The 20,787-nt window shown below is 38.4% G+C and overlaps 2 protein-coding genes across 2 annotated transcripts in view; both read right to left on the bottom strand.

Moving 5' to 3' along the window:
- The window catches only part of LOC106951361 (uncharacterized), a 16,084-nt gene extending 8,780 nt beyond the window's left edge, over window positions 1-7,304 (bottom strand). The window contains exons 1-7 of the mRNA XM_015038831.1: window positions 7,213-7,304; window positions 5,025-5,593; window positions 4,766-4,861; window positions 3,620-3,853; window positions 3,380-3,527; window positions 3,271-3,297; window positions 2,321-2,862 (exon numbers count right to left, since the gene is read on the bottom strand). Coding sequence (XP_014894317.1) covers window positions 2,321-2,862; window positions 3,271-3,297; window positions 3,380-3,527; window positions 3,620-3,853; window positions 4,766-4,861; window positions 5,025-5,591 — 1,614 coding nt within the window. The 5' untranslated portion in view covers window positions 5,592-5,593; window positions 7,213-7,304. The remainder of the gene's footprint in view (window positions 1-2,320; window positions 2,863-3,270; window positions 3,298-3,379; window positions 3,528-3,619; window positions 3,854-4,765; window positions 4,862-5,024; window positions 5,594-7,212) is intronic.
- A 1,669-nt stretch (window positions 7,305-8,973) lies between these two features.
- LOC106951362 (zinc finger protein RFP-like) lies at window positions 8,974-19,736 on the bottom strand. The gene is made up of 11 exons (XM_015038832.1): window positions 19,517-19,736; window positions 17,074-17,603; window positions 15,793-16,026; window positions 15,687-15,702; window positions 14,619-14,678; window positions 12,047-12,621; window positions 11,776-11,871; window positions 10,502-10,735; window positions 10,200-10,347; window positions 10,099-10,125; window positions 8,974-10,002 (listed from the first exon to the last, which is right to left on the bottom strand). The coding sequence occupies exons 2-11, from the start codon at window positions 17,596-17,598 to the stop codon at window positions 9,431-9,433; spliced, it is 2,487 nt and encodes an 828-aa protein (XP_014894318.1). The 5' UTR covers window positions 17,599-17,603; window positions 19,517-19,736; the 3' UTR covers window positions 8,974-9,430.
- Window positions 19,737-20,787: the final 1,051 nt, after the last annotated feature.

Raw genomic sequence — 20,787 nt, forward strand, 5'->3', positions numbered from 1 at the left:
AAAGTATTAAGTTAAGGTTTCACTGTAATTCCTTTTACATTATCAAATCATTTGATTTGATCGTCTTTTCTGTGCAGGTTGAGTTGTTTATGTACATGTGAATTTTTATCAGACTTCTAAATTCACTTTTTAAATCCAAAACAGTCATTTCCTAAAAATAACAATTCTGCGTATCTTAAACTAGAATCCTAAACCTCATGACAGTTTAACCTCATGACAGCCCATCATGGTGATAAACCTGTTGTGTGAATTGCCCTTGATGGAGAGAGAACAACCACAGGGTTACTAGTTCATGATTGAAAAGAATTGCCCAACTACTGACATGCTGCCTTGCACTGTAAAATCAGCACTCGCTGCTAAAAATGTGGGACAGAGTATCAGTGTTAATCATATCCTTACAAGAAGCAAACACAACAGACTGATATGTGCGTAAATACTGCAGATCCACAGACTTTTACCTTTTGGATGCAACTTTTGGACTTCCTTCCTTCGTGTGTGGGTCTCATTTCTGATCAAAAGTCCAGCCTTTTATTGAGAGAGCAAGGCTGGCACAAAAATAAATACTAAAACTATCTGTTTGCACGTGGTGGGGCGTGTTGCATGTTGAGCCACAGATAAGACTATGTGGGAGGAACTGATGGGCTGCAGAATGAGAGTTCATGTTTACAGAGTGTGTGCTGATTAATAGTGACACCTGTTTGACTTTAAAACTAGGTGTAAAGCTTCCTTCATCATGTTCAAGCCCAAAAAGAAGGTGGAACACCTATATTGACCAAAAAAGCATCATGGTTTCACTTTTTATTTCTCACTGAGTTATACAGCTTTATCACAGCGTTCAATCCAAGTTTGTCACTTTAATAACACTTTTTGTTTTTAAATACCTGAGTCATTTGTTTTAAGTAGGTGTTGACAGCATTAAACATAATCAAAGTTTAAAAAAGAAATATCATGAGCATGGCTAAAGAAATGCTAGGCTAAAGATTTGAAATATTCCTTAAAATCATAATTTCTTTGAGATTGTTTACTTGTTCTGCTGGGTAATTAACTTCTTGCACTTATGTTTTAATTTTAACGGAAATAGCCATGAAAATCACAAAATAAGTGTGAAAAAAACCCTCCAAAAATCTTTATTTGCTACGATTAGCACAGAAAGCTAAAAATAGCCATAGGCCTCTGCACCGTTGTTGTAATGTCTTAAAAAAACATATTTTTTTTCATCCCAAACTGTGTCTCCATAAAACATTGGTCAGTGTGGATCAAATATTAGTTGTACTGCACACTGATCAGATCTGGATGTAAGACTTATCCAACTGCTTTTCAAAGTGACTGACAATCACTTCAGCATACTGTTTCTGATTTCATTGCATTTTTAAACAGTGCTAGACAGCTTGGACATGTTACACCTGACCAATGACTGGACACATTTTTCTAAAAACCCCAAACATTTCTTCCTTATTTCCTGCGCAAATGTACTAATAAATGAGAATTCACATGACTGCTACTGATCTGGGTAAATGCACCTCAGACCACAGACTAAAACATCAACTTTGTTTTCTTGCTTTTTGTAAGGCAAGCCACACTTAGAATATGACAGAGAATTGCCCGTGTTTCTAAAATTTAACAGAATTTGCAGAAATTCTGCTGTCAGCTGGACCTGTACTGCTCTGTGTTTCTTCTTTTTTATCTCTTTGAATTTTACTTCTGTTTGTTTGGCCTATCAGTCACTGCAGTAGTTTCTATCAGGGGCAAGACTTTGGGTAGAGTCTTGCTTATCTTCTTTAATAACAAAATAAAATAAAACATGAGCATATTTCATCTGAAATGCATCTCATTAGTATCGATACATTTTAATATTTAAGTTTCGTTTATCATCAGACAGTAAAGAAACCAAAATTGAACAAAAAAACTAATTTCAAAGGGGAATCTGAAACTAAAGTATCTATCTTAACACACTAGTGTTGATCTGATTCCGACACTGACTTGGTATCGATATTATCGATATTTTGGGGCGAGCCGCCCACCTCTACTGTAAAAATACAAGGTTTAAATCAAACCGAAATGTAGGAAGTTGCTTTGAGTGATTTTACTTTTATCAGCGATTACAATCTGTCATTTGAACCATATAACTTGCATATCACAACCAAGTTTCAGCAAATGTTATATAAAGCTGACAAAAACAAAAGTCCCCATAAATTGTGGCAATTTATCATGATTTTCCCCCAGTCTTCTGCTGAACAAATCCAAGTTTTGAAATCACAAACATCCACTGGAATGGTTAAACATAAATGGAAGCCAAACACTTTCATTCTTCATCAAATTCAAAGTAATTTCCAGTAGAAATAACCAGAGCCTCAGAGTTCATGTCTTCCTGTTTCACATGTGGGCTGAAATACGGGTGGAGCTCGTCTTTGAACGGACACTCTGTGAACGAGTAAATGTGAGACTTCGCTGTTATATCGTAAAAAGAGACCAAACCTTCCTCGTAGTCCACAAACACCCCGACCTTATCGGGTTTCCCTTCAAGGGAAACACGGGTGGGTGGTGCTGTCATGGCGGCGTAGTTCTCCGCTTCATAATGTACCAGAACCCAGTAACCATTATCTGGGCTCAGCGTCAGTTTCCCTTTACGGTCGGCGCTGCCTCTGGTTACGCCTAGATCCCATCCGGTCTTGTTGTTGACCTCCACCTCCCAGTAAGCCTTCTCAGAAGTCAAGCTGTTCAGTCCCAGCACGCTACCCAACACGTCAAATCTCTTTGATGAATCAGCAACGTCCTGGTTTTCTCCTCCATCTCGTACTTCCTTTCCATCAGGTGAAAGTACGAGGCATTGGTGTGCGGTCTCTGGGTCCAGCTTTACGTTCACTGTTGAGATCCAATGTTATGAGCTCAGGAGTTGCATTTCCATTACAAATGTGCACAAAACTTTAATATTTAAAAATGTGAAAACAAAAATTTAACTGTGGTGTTTCTATTAAATAAGAAACGCAATTATGAATAAGTTTCTTCACACAATAAGTCATTAAAAACTTCCTCCAACTATTTCCTGACATCTTCTTCTTCACGGTTTTTGCCAGTGGCAACTTCTGGTCATTGATTTGACTTGTGTTATGCCATTGCAGTTTTCCAAAATAAGCTAATTTCATGTTTCCATTAAGTAAATTTATTTTCCAATTGTCAAATCATGCAACTATACAGTCAATGGAAACGCAGATATTGTTATTATTTCCGAGACACTTTTAGAGAAAAAAATTTCAAACATGTTAGACATACCTGAAAATGTTGGAAGTCTTTTGATTTCTGCGAAGAGAAAATCGAAGTTTTTCATCAATGCTAGCAATTTTTGTTATTATTACTGTCCCATCGTAAAGTCAACTCTTACCAATAGCATCCAGCTTCTCCAGCTCCTGCTGAATTTTTTTGACCATTGTTGTTGTAGTTTCTCTCATGGAGCCAAAAGACAGGGTGGTGTCAAGTTTAACATCCGTCCAGTCAGTCATGTCATCCTGATCTGACAGAGACGGGTATCTCTGAAAAGACACAAAAAAAGACAGATTTTTAACATAAATCATTGTAATGACTTTGCAAACCAGTTTACAAGCTAAAGTGATTTTCCTCTGACCTGTAAGAAAAGTATATGATCTTCAAGTGATGAGACGTCATCTAGTTCTGAGATCGTTTTCTCAATTTTGTTGATTTCGTCTCCCAGCTTATCGTTCAGGTCTTTTGCTTCTTTTTCCATCACCTCCCTTCTGTTCTTTAGTGGCTTGAGAGCTTTCTTCTGGGCTGTCTCTACAATGGCAATCAGCGCTGTGAAAACCGCTTCGATATCCCACCACTCGTTTTCAATCAGGTCCTGGAAACGAGAAAAACGATTTTAAAAGCTGCTTTTAACTCACCTTTTTTCACTGTTATCTTCCAGTGGCATTTGTTGCTTTTAGTAAATAATGTTCCAACATTGCAATTTCTAAGTATCTGGGGTCTCATTTATAAAAAGCTGCGTAGGATCGATAGCAAAATCTACGTATGCCCAATGGTAAAAGTGGTGTTCACCAAAACATGGTTGAATGTGGGTGTGCAGAGGGCAGACCATGACAGAACCTTGTGTGCAATCACTGAGGTGAAGCTATGGTTTATAAAGGGGAAGTTGCTTTCTATTGAGCATGTGCATGGTTTTACAAAATCTCAATTTTTTTATTTTTTTCTTTCGGCATATGGGATTCGTTGACTTTTTGAGCAAAATGAATAACTTTGGCCTTTATGAAAACCTCCGGGTTCTCCTCAGACCCGCTTTGTCTACATCTAATACAAAATTTGCCAAAATGTTTTATTTAGTATTTAGGCTAATGCTAAATCTCAGTATGTTCCAACTGAGGCGGAACATACTGATAAAGTTTGGTTTTATCTTTTATCCTGAGCTCAATTAGAGTTTTAATTAAATGGCAGAAGAAATATGCAAAATCTGATTAAGTTGACTTTTTATGATTTCTGTTTTCTGACTGTTTTTACCAGCTAAAATGCCTCTTGTGGTAAACTTAAATAAATGTGACAAAGTCTAAAATAAAGTAAATTCTGTCTGACATTTCAGCTGTGGAGAAGTGTTAGTAGTAGATCCTTGATTGAAGATTCTTGCTCCAACAAGCTCTAGATTTTTGGTAATTTTTTCTCAAACGGGTTTGACCTTGGTGCTGGTCCTTCAGTTTTAGTTGACAGACTCGTCTGATTGGATGATCTGTGTAGGATCAAACACGTTGGCTCCTCTACCTACCTTGCAATCCTTTAGAGCTTCTTTTATCTCATCCATCTTCATCTTTCTTATTTCAATTCTGTCTTCTAAGTCTTTCTTGTTGTTCTCAAGTTCAGTCTGTAAAATACAACAAGCAGGCATAAGTTAAACATTTCAACCTACATTTGCTACAACTTAGCTACTGTTCAACAGTAGCTTGTGTCTCTTAAACTTTCTTTAGCAAACAATGAAAGGTTTAAGTATAACGTTACAGATGAATGAACCAGGAAGTTTAGATCACCTTCTTCTTGAGCCATTCCTCTTCTGTGGAGACAACTTCATCCTGACCTCCTTCCATACATCGAACACAGATGCTCTTCTGCTGATTCCTGCTGTACAGCTCAAGCGGGCGTCCGTGGACTAGGCAGGCCCTTTCATCCAAGTTCTCCACTGGTTCCACCAGCTTGTGGCCTCTCAGCCTTGGAGTCGAATGGTTCTCCAAGTGGTCTGGGCAATACGAGGCGAGACACACAAGGCAGGACTTGGCCGCCTTCTGCTTCGGCTCCCTGCAGACGTCGCAGGTAACCTCCCCCGGCGTCCCAGAACTCCTGTTGCTAATCGTGTTTTTCATCTGTGAGGCGATGTCTCTTAGCACAATGTTAACGTCCGGAGGTTTGCTGAGATGTTTCTTGCAAAGCGGACACATGTCGTTCACCTGATATGGGGAGATGCTGAGCTCTAGGCACTTCCTGCAGAAAGAGTGACCACAAGGCGTCGTGACCGGGTCGGTAAATATGTCCATGCAGATGGAGCAGGTTAGATTCTTCTCCAGCGTGGCGTCACTGGTTGGGACAGAGACGGCGGCCATGTCTGGTTAAAGAAAACATCTCAGTTAAATTAAAGCTTCCTAACATTTAAAATGTTTTTAAATTACACTTTTGTTTTTGCTCATGAAAAAATATCTCAGAAGAGATAGTTACAGAAAAGATTAGCTACTAAAGTTAGGAGGGACACAAGAGCAGTATGTTGGTGTAACAGTTTCTTAAATGAATTTGAGTGTTGTCTGGAACGGTGGTTCTCAAACCTTACACAAAATAAAAATGGTCTTGAAGTCTTGGTTAACCATAAGATCATTTTTAACAAGTCGGTTAAAATCTGGTTCAATGACAACACAGACTGCATCAACAACCAGTTTATTGGTCAACAGTGGTGGGCACACGTCAGCTAATGCACTAGCTTTTTTTCTTTGTTATTTCTAAGACTTGCCACACACTCTCAAGGTTTAACTCTGGACTTTGACTAGACCATTTTAACACATTAGTATATTTGGATTTAACAATGTCATTTCATCTCTGGATGTATGTTTAGAGTGGTAATAATAATACAGGAAAGGGAACTTCTAGTCCTGTTTTATGTGTTGCTGCTGAAGAAAATCATTCCCACAGTATGACACTGCCACCACCAAGTTCAGGGAAAGTTTTCTTCCAAGATGTTTCAGTGTCCTCAATAAAGCTCTATGGAAAACTGGGTTAGGGCTAGAAAATGTATAGAAAATTTAATTTATAATGTGACAAAATGTAGAAAAATTCAACTGGTGTGTAAATCTAATTTTTCGTTTTATTCTATTCAGCAGTTTGATTAATAAACTGACTTGTCTGCAATGTTCACTAAGATTGAATTGGAATACATGCAGTTAGATTTGATTGAATTTTATTAACTGTATATGTCGGTAAACAAATTATACATCAACTGCATTTAATTTCTCCTTTGTTAAATGTTTCATTTTTAATCATTAATAATTACCAACATGCTGCATGGAAGGACTGTTTGTGTGTGAGCAGGTACGGAGGCCTGCCTGTACATTTCTGTATACACACTGTACAAACTGCATTGAATTTCTCCTTTATTAAAGCTTTCATATTTTTAAATCATTAATAATTACCAACATGCTGCATGAAAGCACTGTGAGCAGACGGTGGCCTGAAAAGCTGTGGAACTGCCAGTAAGTGTAAACAAATGAGGTTTAAAGGTCAAGGATAGACAGACTGTGCTGTTGTATAACTTTTTATGATATTTTGTGCATTTAGTTTGTAATGTATGCTCAACTGTCTGTCAGCACATAGAGGACATGTTGTTATGCACGGGTGTTACAATTCAGAAAATGAACTGTTCCTGGACTCTATTTTATATTTGGAATTCACAATTCATTTTTTTTACTTTGTTTAGGAGACAAATTACTTAATTTTCAACAAATTGCAAAAAAGAATTACAATTTGCCATTACTTCCTACAAGCTGATGAAATTGACTGTGTAAACTAACACACTTCAAGCTCTCATACATTATGGTTTTACAGTGACATACTGTAAAACCAGAGTGTCTGTCACTCCCATTGTTTGATCATAAGATCGAGTTATAAAAGCATGCAGAATTTTCTGCTTTAAATCAAAAGTTTATGATGAAAAATATTGCATTTAGAGCAGAAATTTACCTTCAGGTTGTGGATCGCTCCCTCTGCTCACAGGTTCCTTTGCCTACTAACACCTAGTGAGTGTGTATGTCCGTCCCTGTGGACTTCCTTCTTGTATTAAGTTTCATTTCTGATCAGAAGTACAAACAGGTACCTCCCTTATTCACAGGAAGGAGGCTGGCACGCAGCTGAGCAACCACACCATTTATTTGCATGTGGCTGGGGCGTGTTGGATGTTGTGCAACAGATCAAATCTCTTCATTTGCCCAGAGGTTTTTCACTGGAAGTTTTATGTTTTGAAATCGTCTCTGTTGCTCAGTGTGAATGAAGCCTGTTTGACTGGAAAACCCAAAGAGTTCAGAGTGTTTGTAAAGTTTCATCTTTCATTTCTGTTCCAAAGGAGAAAAAGGGAGGGGAGAAAAGCTATTGTTTGTATGTCTTCTATGGGACCTCTTATTGTTTCAGTTATGTGTTGGTCTAATTTTTGAAAGAATAAAAAAATACACACAAACGCATACCACAAATAAATACACTCCCAATATCTACATTGCTGGAAAACAGACAACTGATTGCAAAAATGTTACCATGTAAAGCTAACTGGAACTGTTCTATGTGGCCCCAAACTATGGTGACTTTCATTTACATACAGCAATGTTCAGCAGATCAGGTGAAAGTGACACACTGTAAAATCAGAGTGTTTGTCACTCCCATTGTTTGATTATAAGATCGAGGTATAAAAGCATGCAGAATTTTCTGCTTTAAATCAAAAGTTTATGATGAAAAATATTGCATTTAGAGCAGAAATTTACCTTCAGGTTCCTTTGCCTACTAACACCTAGTGAGTGTTTGTGTCCTTCTCTGTGGACTTCCTCCCTGTGTTAAGTTTAATTTCTGATCAAAAGTACAAACAGGTACCTCCTTTATGTAAAGGAAGGAGGTTGGTACGCAGCAACATCATTTATTTGCATATGGCTGGGCGTGTTGGCATTATTGCTGATTTTGACTGATCTTTAATATCATATTTAAAGTGTTGAATTGAATAATACTAATAATTATAGGCTACTTAGAAGTAAAATTCTAAACTTATATTTCAGCTGAAGTGCGCCCTTGCGTCCATTTGCGGTACTGGGAATAATTTTGTGTCTCCCCAACTGCAGTTCAAGAATGTCTCATGCAATTTGTCTCATGCAGATGGGCACTTTTTAAAAAACAGGGTTTTTTTCTTCCATCTTGAATGAAAAATTTCAGGTACAACACAACATGTTTTTTTATTTTTTCAACCACGTTTTTATGTCACAAACTTTCAGAAAACAATATACCAAGAATTAAAAACTCAGAAGTTTTATAAATGATAGTGTAACCAAACTTCTTGTTGCTTTGTCTACCAAGATGACAAGTAAACAAAGGTATGAAATTGCAGCGAAGAAAATAAACATTCATGATGATTATACAGACAAATATCTGTCAAGCTGACAACAACAGTATAGCAGAGTGAAAGATTGCATTTATAATAGTTCTTTCCTTGTTTCACTGACCCTTAAAGTCTCACCATGTCGTAAAACTAATTGCCAATAGGGGATAGTAAAGATACCCTGACTCTAGAGCAGTGGTTCTTAACCTTTTTTGAGGTACCGAACCCCCCAGTTTCATACGCGCATTCACCGTACCCTTCTGATTTAGACTACAGAATTTGGTAAAAACGGTGAGCTTTGCTGAAGTAATTAAAGACACAAGTTCAAATCCATGCTGAGAGTGGAGCTCCTTCAATCAGTGCTCCTCCGCAGCGCTGATTGGCTAAGCAATGTGACGTGATCCTCTGCAGCAAGTGATGGCAAAGCGGGGCGTCATCACGACTTCATATAAGTGTCTTTACCTCCACGGCAGAGGCTCCGCCGAACCCCTGAGACCGACTCATCGAACCCCTGGGGTTCGATCGAACCCAGGTTAAGAACCACTGGTCTAGAGCCTAGATTGCAACCCTCATTCATCCATTCACACACAGACTCACACTAAGCATTTCAAACTAATTTCCTGGATTTAAATTGTTTCCAAATAACGACTCTCTCTTGTAAAATTACAGTTACTATAGATAAAAATACAATTTGTGCTAGCTTGATTTTTAAGCTTTTTAAATGTACTTTTGTGATGCATCAAATCATTGAATACTCTTCATCTACCACACAAAATTAGGTCTGAATACTCTGACTGAACAAATATGGAAGACCAACTGCTTCCATTCCTAATTCATTTTTGTATGGTTTATTTTTGAAATAATCAAAGGCTCAAAGTTTATCTCATTTTTCATGTGCAGACTGAAAAACGGATGAAGCTCGTCTTGGAATGAGCACTTGGAGAACGAGTAGATGTGAGATCGGGCCGTCACGTCGTAGAAGGACACAATGCCTTCCTCATAGTCCACAAACACCCCAACCTTCTTTGGTTGGTCTTTAAAAGACAGTGAAACAGGTGGAGCCGTCATGACTGCATATGCTGTAAATGGCTTGGGTACATCACACTCTTCAAAATGTACCAGAACCCAGTAGCCATTATCTGGGTTTAAAGCTGGTCGTCCCCGGCGGTTAGCGCTGCCCCTGGCTACACCTAGATCCCACCCGTTTGTGCTGCCAACCTCCACCTCCCAGTAGGACTTCCCAGTTGCCAAGGTGTTGAGTCCCAGGACGCTGCCAAGCACATCATATCTCTTCGGAGAATCAGCCACTTCCTGGTTTTCTCCTTCGTCTCTCACTTTGCTGCGATCATCAGAGACAACCAGGCGCTGGTGTGCAGTATCTGGGTCCAGCCTCACATCCACTGGACACCCAAAGTTGGAGGAGAAGGAACAAGCATTTTTCAGAAACAGAACAACTGTTTTTGAGACAGAGTATGAGAGAAGAAAGTGAAATGTACCTTCAAACTTTGTGAATCTCGCAAGTTCTGTGAAGAGAAAATTTGTTTTTGATCCATTCTATCCACAATTTGGGTTTCATCACTATAAAGTCAGGTCTTACCAATGGTGGCCAGCTTCTCCAGCTGCTGCTGAATATTTTCAATCATTGTTGTCGCGGTTTCTCTCATGGAGCCAAAAGACAGAGTGGTGTCAAGTTCAATGTACGTCCAGTCTTTCATAACATCCTGAACTGAAAGAGATGGGTACATCTGGAAAAACAGGTTAAAAAAACAACAGAGTTAAACTAATGATCATAACATCTCTACACAATCAAGAAGAAATGATCATTTATATGCATTTTTTTGATGAGGATTTTGAAAACGGATGCAAGCTTTTAAGGTAAAGCTTGCATTTACCTCTGACCTGTAGGAACAGGATGTGATCTTCAAGTGCCGATATATCATCTAGCTTTGAGATTGTTGCCTCGAGTTTGTTGATTTCATCTTCCAACTCATCTTTGAGGTTTTTTGACTCCTTATTTAATAACTGCAGCTTGTCTTCAAGTGGGTTTAGCGCCTCTCCCTTAGCTGCCTTCACAACGTCAAGCACAGCTGTGAACAGAGCATCAATATCCCACCACTCTTTCCCAACATCCTCCTAAAAAATGAAAAAAAATTATGCTTTAAAAATTTTACTTTTTTCCCCAAAATGTTCCTGTTTTTATGATGTTACACAAAAATTTGATTGAATATCTTTCTTGCGACACTGATACACTAAATGACTGAAGACTGGACGATGCCGAGTGCAGTCTGGATTTAATGGTATAATTAGGATACCGTTTTTAGATATTCCTTTTGTTGAGCAAATCTGCTCCGGCACATAGGCACCAATCTTCTCAATACGGTATGCTTGAAATTGTGGAGACAGGACACAGACTGTTCATTCCCCTCTTTGATTGGGCCATGTTTAAGAAAGTTGAGTAGGAGAATTGAGTGTGGGTTGTGTCTCAAATTCTCTTTACCAATCCTATTGAAGCTTGAATGGTGTTTGAATCACCAAAACATACTGGGAATTTAACAACCCCAACAGCATGGCACTTGAGCTTTATTCTGATCCCCAATTTGACCACACACTGTTGTAGGATAGCATCAGATCCAATACTTGTCACAGGCATTAAAACCACTACCAAGCAGATTCAAAAGGTGTTCAATGGAGTTATGTTCAGGACAAGAGGCAGGCCATTCCTTAATCCTCTCTCCCAAATTCTGAAGCTGAGCATTGATACTTGATGGCCAGTGGTTTAGGTTGCCTCCAATGCTTAGGGTTTTTCCAGGGAGGTGAATGCCACCCCACACCATCCAGCTATTTCAGACAAAAGTTGATTAGCATTGGAGAAGAAGATTTTTCCGGGTTTGCATGGTTGTAGCCCAAGTACTCAACTCTGCTGCTCAACATGTAGATGCATTTCGCTTATAGTCATCACACTATTTCAGTGGTTATAGATGGACTTTCCAACTGTATGATTAATTGTCAAGAAGTTTTGTTACGTTGATTTATCAGGGTAAATGCTCAGCAGGCCTGAAACTTCAGAATTTGCCCAGGGGGTGTGCAATTTTTCTTTTTCCTGTTTTTTCTGTGACGGCATCTCAGACTTCAACCAAGTGGTTACAGTTTGACTTCTTTTGTTATACTCGTACCTTACAACTCTTCAGAGCTTCATTGATCTCGTCAATCTTTGCTTTCCTTGTCATGATTCTCTCTTGTAACTGCGCTTTGGTGTTCTCGATTTGATCCTGTAGAAGACAAGAGCAAATCTTGCCAAACATCTTCTCCGTATTGCTTGAAAAATGTCCCTCTGTAACTTTGACCTCAACTGTTGTTCACCTACACAATTTGTATTTGTTCAGCATATTGCAGAAACTTATACTCAACACTCATATGACTTTAATTGAATCAAGAAGTTTATACCTTTTTCTCTTGCCATTCCTCTTCAGCAGAGACAACTTTCCCATGGTCTCCATCCAAACATCGAGCGCAAACGCATCTTTGTCGCTTCCTGCAGTAAAGCGCGAGCGGGCATCCATGAGTGGGGCAGGCCCTTGTGTCCAGGTTCTCCACAGGTTCCACCAGTTTGTGGCCCTTCAGCCTTTTAGCTGAATAATGGTTCTCCAAGTGGGTTGAACAAAATGAGGCCACACACACAAGGCAGGACTTTTCAGCCTTCTTCTTGGGCACCGTGCAGGCATCACAGGGCACCTCGCCGGCGGCCCCAGTAAACGTCTGGCTCAGTGTGTTTTTCACCTCTTGGACAATGTCTCTCAAGACATTATTCACCTTAGGAGCTTTCCTCAGATGCTTTTTGCAAAGGGGACAAGCATAGTCAACTTGAAATGAGGCGATGCTGAGCTCCAGGCACCTCATGCAGAAGGAGTGACCACAAGATGTGGTCACAGGATCGGTAAATGTTTCCATGCAGATGGGGCATTTTAGGTGTCTTTCCAGAAAGCAGTCATCTTTGACGGATTTGGCCGTGGCGGTCATGTCTGCCAAAATACACCGAAACAAGATTACGCAGTTAGAAAATGTTGGATTTCTACTTTTGGAATGTTGCAAACAGTAACATAGAGTGGGACCATTAATAATGACTTTGAAGCACTTTCATACAAAGTGATGAACAGTTACAAGGACATAAGACAAAAATAGACCAGCACAAATTAAAAATAGATAAAATACCAAGAAAGTAAGGCAGAAAGTAGAGTTTAAAACTATGACAGGCTTAAACAAGTAGATTTTTAAGCTAGCTTCCCTGCCTGATGTCCCGAGGCACAGAAATGGGGCACGGAAGGAGAAGGCATGCTAGCCAACAGTTTTTCTTCTCACTTGAGGGATTTTTAAAAGACTAGTGCCTTGTGATCTGAGAGCAAACGGTCAGAGAGATAAGAGGGTGCCAATCCATTTAAAGCCTTGTAGATGAGCAACTAGATCTTGAAGTCTACTCGAGCCAACAAGGCAGCCAATGAAAGGATGTGCACATATGTTTTGGTTTTAGTCAGAACACCAGCAGCTGCATTCAGAACTGTCTGCAACCCTCTAAAATATTTTTTTGTAACTCAGAGTAAAGAGCATTGCAATAAACAGTAATGATCAATCAAGGTAGTGTATGTATTACACTTGCATTGGCTGATGTCTTTCATACTAACAATTATATTAGAAGTATTTTGCCATCATTCAATGGTCAGAAAATCTGGTTTGTGACGGTTGGCCAATAATAAACTTGATATATTGACTAATTTTGAGGTAGGTTATGCAATATTTACAAAATTTTTAAGGTGTTCTATCACAGATTTACCAGAATGGCCAACATATGGCTGGGTATATATATATATATATATATATATATATATATATATATATATATATATATATATATATAAATCCACGACAGCTGGAGAGCTCCCAAGGTGACTCTAATGGATAGGTGGATGTTTCAAGTATCTAAAAGCTCTTTTTAAATTTGGTTTGTAAATGTAAGAAGCTATGGAATGCAAATGAGTAATATTGCAATTTAGGTAAAATGGAAAAATCTGTATGTGGTTCAAGTACGCAACATTGAATTAAAAATAAGAATAAATATGTAATTGATAATGAATTGGAAATAACTGGTTATTTTAAGACCTCTTTATCTTATTTCAAAAAAGAGGCCCACAGGACTGCGCATCAAAGTTACTTCATAATGTTTTGTTGTATCTAAAACACTGATTAAATAAAGCACTGCTTGTTGTGAAACAAAATGTCATAGGTCAGTTTCAAAATGTTTTTAAGATATCTTTGTGGGAAAATCTTTTCTGCCATGTAATTAATGTGCTGAGTGAAATAAAGTGCCAGTGGTTTTCTGTGGCTTTTTAGTTGGATTTGGAAAAAAAGAAAAAGTTATATTCCGTTATTTCACCCAAATCAACTAGATGAGTAGCTGATTTGCAAGCAGTGGTGACGCATACGTTTATCTCTACCGTATCTACATTGTATCAATTCCTGTTGAGATAACTTTCCTTCACTTTCTTAAAAAGAAAAAAAACAAAGCTCTTCCACTCAATTATTGAGAAAATAGTGCCCTTTCACCTTTCTGGGATTTTGCAATTTTTTCCAGGGAGGGAAAATGTTGCTAGATCCTTGTTATGGTGTTTAGCAGTAAAACATTTCTGTTTTTTATTTATTTTTACTCAATTATTTTGTTTAAAGATTCCAAAGGTAAACTGTGTGGACCCTGAGTGTGGTGGTTTGGCTAGTTGTCTTGTTGAGAGTCTGAACAAAAAGGAAGTAGTCAAAAAAGCTGATTTTTATGCTACAACTCTCTTGATTCTTTGTGAAACAGAAGAGAATTTCATTTTGAACTACATGCCCTGAGCGTGAAAAGATTAACAATATACAAGTCTCAAATAAGATAAACCACACTCCTAAATGTTCCAAAACAAGTGTTAGAAAAGATTAAACACAAGAATTTTACAAAAGCAGAAGTAGAAGACCTAGAGCAGAGGTTTACCTTCAGGTTGCTGAGCCGCTCCCGTTAGCAGTGTACACCCTGTTCCCTTCTGACTTCCTACTTGTGCCAAGTTTCATTTCTATATAATAGGTCAATTCAGACACCTCCTTCATTTAGAAACGGAAAGCAGGTGTACAACTGAGTCATCGTCTTTTATTTTCATGTTGCTGGATGTTGCCTGGTGGTAGGTAGTAACGTTTACAGTCACTATGAAGCCCATTCCGCATAAAACCGAAGAGATCATGAGGGCTGTACAGTTTTGGGTTGTGGAAAGTGACACATTAAGCACTAAGGACTAAAAGCATACCGATCTTTTGATTGAGAGATTATTTGGAGAGCACAATTTATGCGTAAATATATGACTAAATAGAAAAAACTGAATTTGTTTTTTAGTGCAACTCTGAAGAGTAATATTTTCCTTAGGGAAATATTTCATTGTTTAAAGAGGAATAAAGGAGATTTGTACACTATGAAATTGCTATTTTCAGGGGGGGGATTACACAATAAAGGTCAAAAAGAATCCACAACTTTTTGACAACTTTTGTCAAGAAGAGATAATTCTACCACTAAACTAGGTAAGATGACTTGCTAGTGTTAGTAAGAGAAAACCCAAAACATGCACTGAAAGTCAGTATATAATCACTTTGCAAAGGGAAGAACGACTCCAGTATACGTTATTGAACGCCATCTAAATACAGAGTTCCTGGTCATAAAATATTTGTGTATGTTCTGGCAATCTCACACACATCATACCCACTATAGAATATTATTTTAGCTCAGTTATGACATGCTGAGCCTGTTGAGATTATTGTAATACAAAATATGTCTTTTGCATTCCTTGTTCATGTGTTTATACTTCTGTCATGTTCAAATTAAATGAATAAAATAACTAATGAAGGCCTTCTGCAGAAGTCTGGTCAGAGTGGGAAGGTGTGCATAGAAATTACAAAAGGAGACAGATTTCTAAGAGCTCATATTTTTATAGAACAAAATATATATTTTTATTATGTCACAATTTTATTGCTTTGGTCCACAGATGTCGAGCATCTTGTCGTTCCGCTCATGAACAGGAGTGTAGGAATCGCTGCGGAGAAACAAAAAGATCCATTAACTCAAACAACCGTTTAGATTTTTTTCCTTTTTCAGTGGGTTGACTTGTGGCGACATGTCAGACCTGCAGAAAGTGGAGGTTGTCTTCGGTCTGTAAGAGCTGCTCCAGCTTCGCGTTCCTCTCCTGCAGCTTGTTGATCTCCTCTTCCAGCTGTTTGATCAGCTTCCTGGTTTGCGCCCAAAGTTCTGGTGGAAGTTCTCCTCCATGGAGGCCTGCGGTCCGCTCCGCGTCCTCAGCCACACTCAGCTTCTCTTGAATCTCTTGCTGAAGCTTCATTCGTCTGCGCTTCAGTTTAGTCTGCGGAGAGAACGACGATTTTATCAAAGACAGTGCCGTTTTTCTGAAGTTACAGTTTGCTATTATAATAGGATGCATGTGTTTTCCTGCTGTTTTTGCCCTCTGTTCAGCTAAATAAAACTCTTTTAGAGCCACAATTCTTGCATAAACATTTGTGAAAAGACAACTTCAACATTTGTAATGTGTCTACTTTAGAAATGCTGTGGTCATCTTTTAAAAATCCCACCATTTTTTAGTTTTTAGGTTTAAAAACATAAAACATTTTACAAAAAGGAGTTCTGATACATTTTCTTTTCTTTCAATGGAATGGTGATGTCTGTGGGAAATGATGTTCACAACAAAAAACAAATTCCCACTTAGATTTCAACATAAAGAGAAAATAATATTATGGATACTTATTCTGATGTGGAAATTTAATATAATATCTCATGCAAAAGAACCCTAAAAACCAGCTAAAGCCTGGATTTTTTTTCTATATTCTAAAAAAAAAAAAATAGTTGCTTGTGCACAAATATTTTAAAATTATCAAGAACATCTGTGGTAGAACCAAAGAGCCATTTGCAATAGACCAATTAGACTTGTTAAAAGTTGAATTGGTTCTTCAATATATCATAAAAAAAAATATGCACAGAAAGCCACAAAACTCACACATAACAAAAAATATTGCTGACATATTTAAACACTCCAACTTTAAAAAATAAAAAAAATACATTTGTCAGGCTTGCTTTATAAACTTAAGTTAACCAAATAAATGTATTCGTTTGATTACCTGTAACAAATTTTTTTAAAGTTGGATCACCCGTTTTTTTTTTTTTTTTTTTTTTTTTTTTTTTTTCAATTTATGCTGCTTGACGATTAAATAGCTTAGAAAATCTTCTGGTTGGCCAACATGATTCTAAACCTTCAGGAGGTGCTAGTTATCTCAGTATAATGCTTTTAGCTCAATTTTTCAGGTGAAAAAAAAAATAGTTCAAACTTTGTTAAATTTCACAAAAATTTGCTAGAAAATCCATTTTTGTTCCAACAAAAACAAAAATACCTCTTTACCTTGTTCTTAGCAGCTTCCTTGTTGATAGAAACAACATGGTGGCCTCTGTGCTCCGTCTTGGCACAGGTGGCGCAAATGCAGGTTCGGTCACTCCGGCAGAACTTTTCCAACTTCCTCCCATGTAGCCGACACACAGAGTCCTCCAGGTTCTTCGCCACACTGACCAGCAGATGGCGTCCGAGGTCCTCCCTCTGATAATGTGGCTCCAGATGAGCGGAGCAGTACGAGGCCAGGCACACCAGGCAGGACCGGACCGCGGCCCGCCGAGCCGGACAGACGTCACACGGGACCTCTCCCGCTTTGAGCGGTTTGGCTTCGCTTTCAGTTCGCTCAGTCTTCAGCTGCGGCCGTTTGGGGAAGACCGCCATGCAGAGGGGGCACTGGCAGCTCTCGCTGATCCTCCAATACTCTCCTATGCACTCCAGGCAGAAGCTGTGTCCGCAGGGGAGGGATGCTGGGCTGGTGAACTCATCCAGGCAGATGCAGCAGTCAGCAGGCGCTGACATCAGGTTCAGGCTCAGCATGCAACCTGTACGAAACGGATTCACATTTAACTGGATGTTGGGTACAGTTTGTAGGAGTGGAGTCAAGTTTATTTGTGTACCACATTTCAGCAACAAGGCATTTCAAAGTGCTTTAAACCATAAAAACTCCATACAGCAGGGGTGTCCAAAGTGGGTCCTCAAGGGCCGGCATCCTGTATGTTTTAGTTCTCTCCCTGGTTTAATACACCTGCATCAATTGATGGCTCATTAGAAGACCTAAGGAGAACATTGACTTGCTGAGGAGGTTGTTACTACCACCAGGGAGAGAAATAAAACATGCAGGATGCCGGCCCTCGAGGACCGACTTTGGGCACCCCTGCCATACAGTAACGAATTATGAAATGAGTAATAAACGTTACATTTTGTCAAATACCATCATCAAGCAATGTTGCATAAAGTATCTTGGTCAATATTGCTTTTACTACTAATCAAAAGAAACTCTAAACAGGTGGGTTTCAAGCCTTGATTTAAAGGAACTCAGTGTTTTGGCTGTTTTGTTGTTTTCCAGAAGTTTGTTCTAGATTTGTGATGCATACAAGCTGAATGCTGCAGAGGAGACCAGAACCAGAAGACCTGAGATTTCTGGAAGGTTTACACAACAACAAATGTTGCGTGTCTTGGTTTTGACTCAGCTGTTAAGTAATCATACCTTTTACAAGTCAGAATTGTCTTCCTGTTTGTCGGTTGCTTGTAAATCCATCAAGCTGGGGAATTAATTGTTTAGTTTTATTCATATGTCTACAGTGGATGAAAATAGATACCCTGACCTGCATTGATGCGAGATGAATGATTGATGATGCGGCGTCAATGAGAGTTTGTTCAAAAGTCAACATAACGCTAAGGTGTCTGACAAATTTTAAACCTCAAATCTTTTGGGCCTCCCCTGGAAATTGGGGTCCTGGGATACTGCCCATGTAAGTCCTTTCTAAAGTCTGTAAAAGATTATACCTTTTACGGTTCAATTTGTTTTCTGGTTTGCCAGTTGCAAATTGATCAAATCCATCTGCCTGTACAATCCTGCATTGCCAAGACGATATGGAAAAACAAAAACAATCCAGAAACCTAATCATTATCCGACTCTTTGTGTTTACCTTTCTGTTTATTTCCCATCAACTCATGTCATCAGAATCAAAGAAAACTTAAGAGACCTGAAACATGCAGTCAAACTTCATTTTCTGAATTAACCTTCAAATGAGTTCTTAAAAAGCCATCAGCAGCAAAGGGCTGACCTTTGGCAAAGTTGAGTCATGTGATCCGTTTTATTGCAGTTTGTCGTTTGTGTCGCCGTTTTGGCTCAAAGGTAATTCCGTTCAACCCAACTGATTAACAAAGAGACAAATGCTACCTCAACATGCTTTAAATGACAAACAGGACCATAAATATTGAGGAATTTAATTCCAACAGAATTAAACAGAATAAAGTATTGAAAATATTCAGTTACATAAATCCCAGTTTTATTCTAATTTACGCACTGTAATCAAGTTGAGTCCTAATAATGCAGGTGTACTTGTGTATTTTGGCACAAATATCAGTTCTCATGCCAGTACTATTAATCCCTGACTGTGATAGGTCAGAGCATTAATGACATTAAAAATGTGACGCATCATTCAGTAAATCAGAAATGAAAAGGCTGTCATAATAATACTAATAATAATAATAATAATAATAATAATAATAATAATAATAATAATAATAAATCAAGATGAGATGCTGATTGTCTCGCTTGCTGCCATTTATTTAGAGCAAAATCTATTTTCTGGCCATAGATTTAGAAATCAGAAGTGAAAATTAAACATACCCACTGAAAAGTCACTAAAAACACAAAACCTGTCATAACAGCGTATATAATTACTTACCTCTGACAGAAATCTAAAAAAAATAATTTAAAAGGACATACCCTTCTTTAAAAAGTATTGCCAACTTGTCCTTTGTGAAGCTTTAGCAGAGTTAAGTTTGCTTCTTATCTGCTGTATTCTTGTTTTGTTGTTCCTATATAGATATAGGCGCACCTCTGTGCGGGAAAAGAGAGGGCGGGGTTTTAGAACTGTAATTTCCTGGATGCTCTTAAACTCACATTCCCGTCCATAAAACTGCTCTTCACAAGCCGGCCTCGAGAGGTCTTCTGGGTTTATATGTTTTTTTTTTTTTGTTTTGTTTTGTTTTTTTGTTTTGTTTTTTTGTTAACCTGTTAACCTCTTAAATATGAGGAACAGACAGGATCCGACCGGCCCCGCAGCAGTGGGAGGAGGACTACTCTCTCACTTATGCCTGAAGCGTTACGGTGGAAAAATGACTACGTCTTTAAATAAAATCTATGCATGTTGTGATTTGTTCCTGTGGATGAGATGAGCTACACGTGCCGCCGGCGGGAGATAAACAGACTTGGTCATCACGTAACAGCGACGTCACATCAGGGAATTGCGACATCTAGGGGAAATGCCTCGGCGTCATCACAGAGCCTGAGAAGCAAAGTTATGTCGAAAACATTCTAGATGTATGGCAAGACAATTTATTATTTAATACGTACTCGCCAATGGGAAAGAAACAAACTCTGTGCTTGTTGATGTTGTGGTGGCGAGAGTCTTTACTTCTCCCGTTCTCCTCCCACGTCTGCCCCCGGGACTACTGTTCCGTTGCCCATTTTGAAGATTATTCCTGAAATAGCAACAGTTCCTTCAATATTAGCATGCCTAAATATGACTTCAGTAAATTTGGGACCACTAAAACTAAGAATTTCCCCTCCTTTGTCTCAAGGAATCTAAAATCTGATCAATCGAAAGAAGAAGCAAAAATCTGAAAATACAATATTCATTAATGTACTTATGAAAACATTATTTTCACTGCTAAGAGGATTTTTGAATTTTTTTATTATCAGGGTCACTTTATGAGAATATTCTTCATAGTCAACAAGTACCATTTTTTTTTTTACTTTTTCCATTTACCAAAATTGGATATAAATTGGTTATTTTGTTCGCTAAAGCTGTAGCTAGCAAGGATCATTTTTAGTAGATGTTGTGGTAAGGAATGATTTGGCTAGTAAATACAAGGTTGGATAAAATAACAGGCCACATCAATGCTTCAGTGTATCCGTCTTGTCACATTTGGCGGCTTTTGAGGAGGACCCAAATACCAGCAGGAGAGGTAGGCGCGTGGTGGAGCTAGAATTTA

Source organism: Poecilia latipinna, unplaced genomic scaffold, assembly GCF_001443285.1.
Source record: "Poecilia latipinna isolate Pla-1442-1.1 unplaced genomic scaffold, P_latipinna-1.0 Scaffold455, whole genome shotgun sequence".
NCBI classification, from domain to species: domain Eukaryota; kingdom Metazoa; phylum Chordata; class Actinopteri; order Cyprinodontiformes; family Poeciliidae; genus Poecilia; species Poecilia latipinna.

Bases quoted from the DNA above. Each gene is read 5' to 3' on its own strand.
- LOC106951362 (XM_015038832.1), bottom strand. From the start codon at position 17,598: ATGCTGAGCCTGAACCTGATGTCAGCGCCTGCTGACTGCTGCATCTGC. The intron at 10,736-11,775 runs GTACGAGTATAA...TTCATTTTTTAG, and splicing joins AAGCTCTGAAGAGTTGTAAG to GAGGATGTTGGGAAAGAGTG. The intron at 10,003-10,098 runs GTACATTTCACT...TTGGGTGTCCAG, and splicing joins GAGATTCACAAAGTTTGAAG to TGGATGTGAGGCTGGACCCA.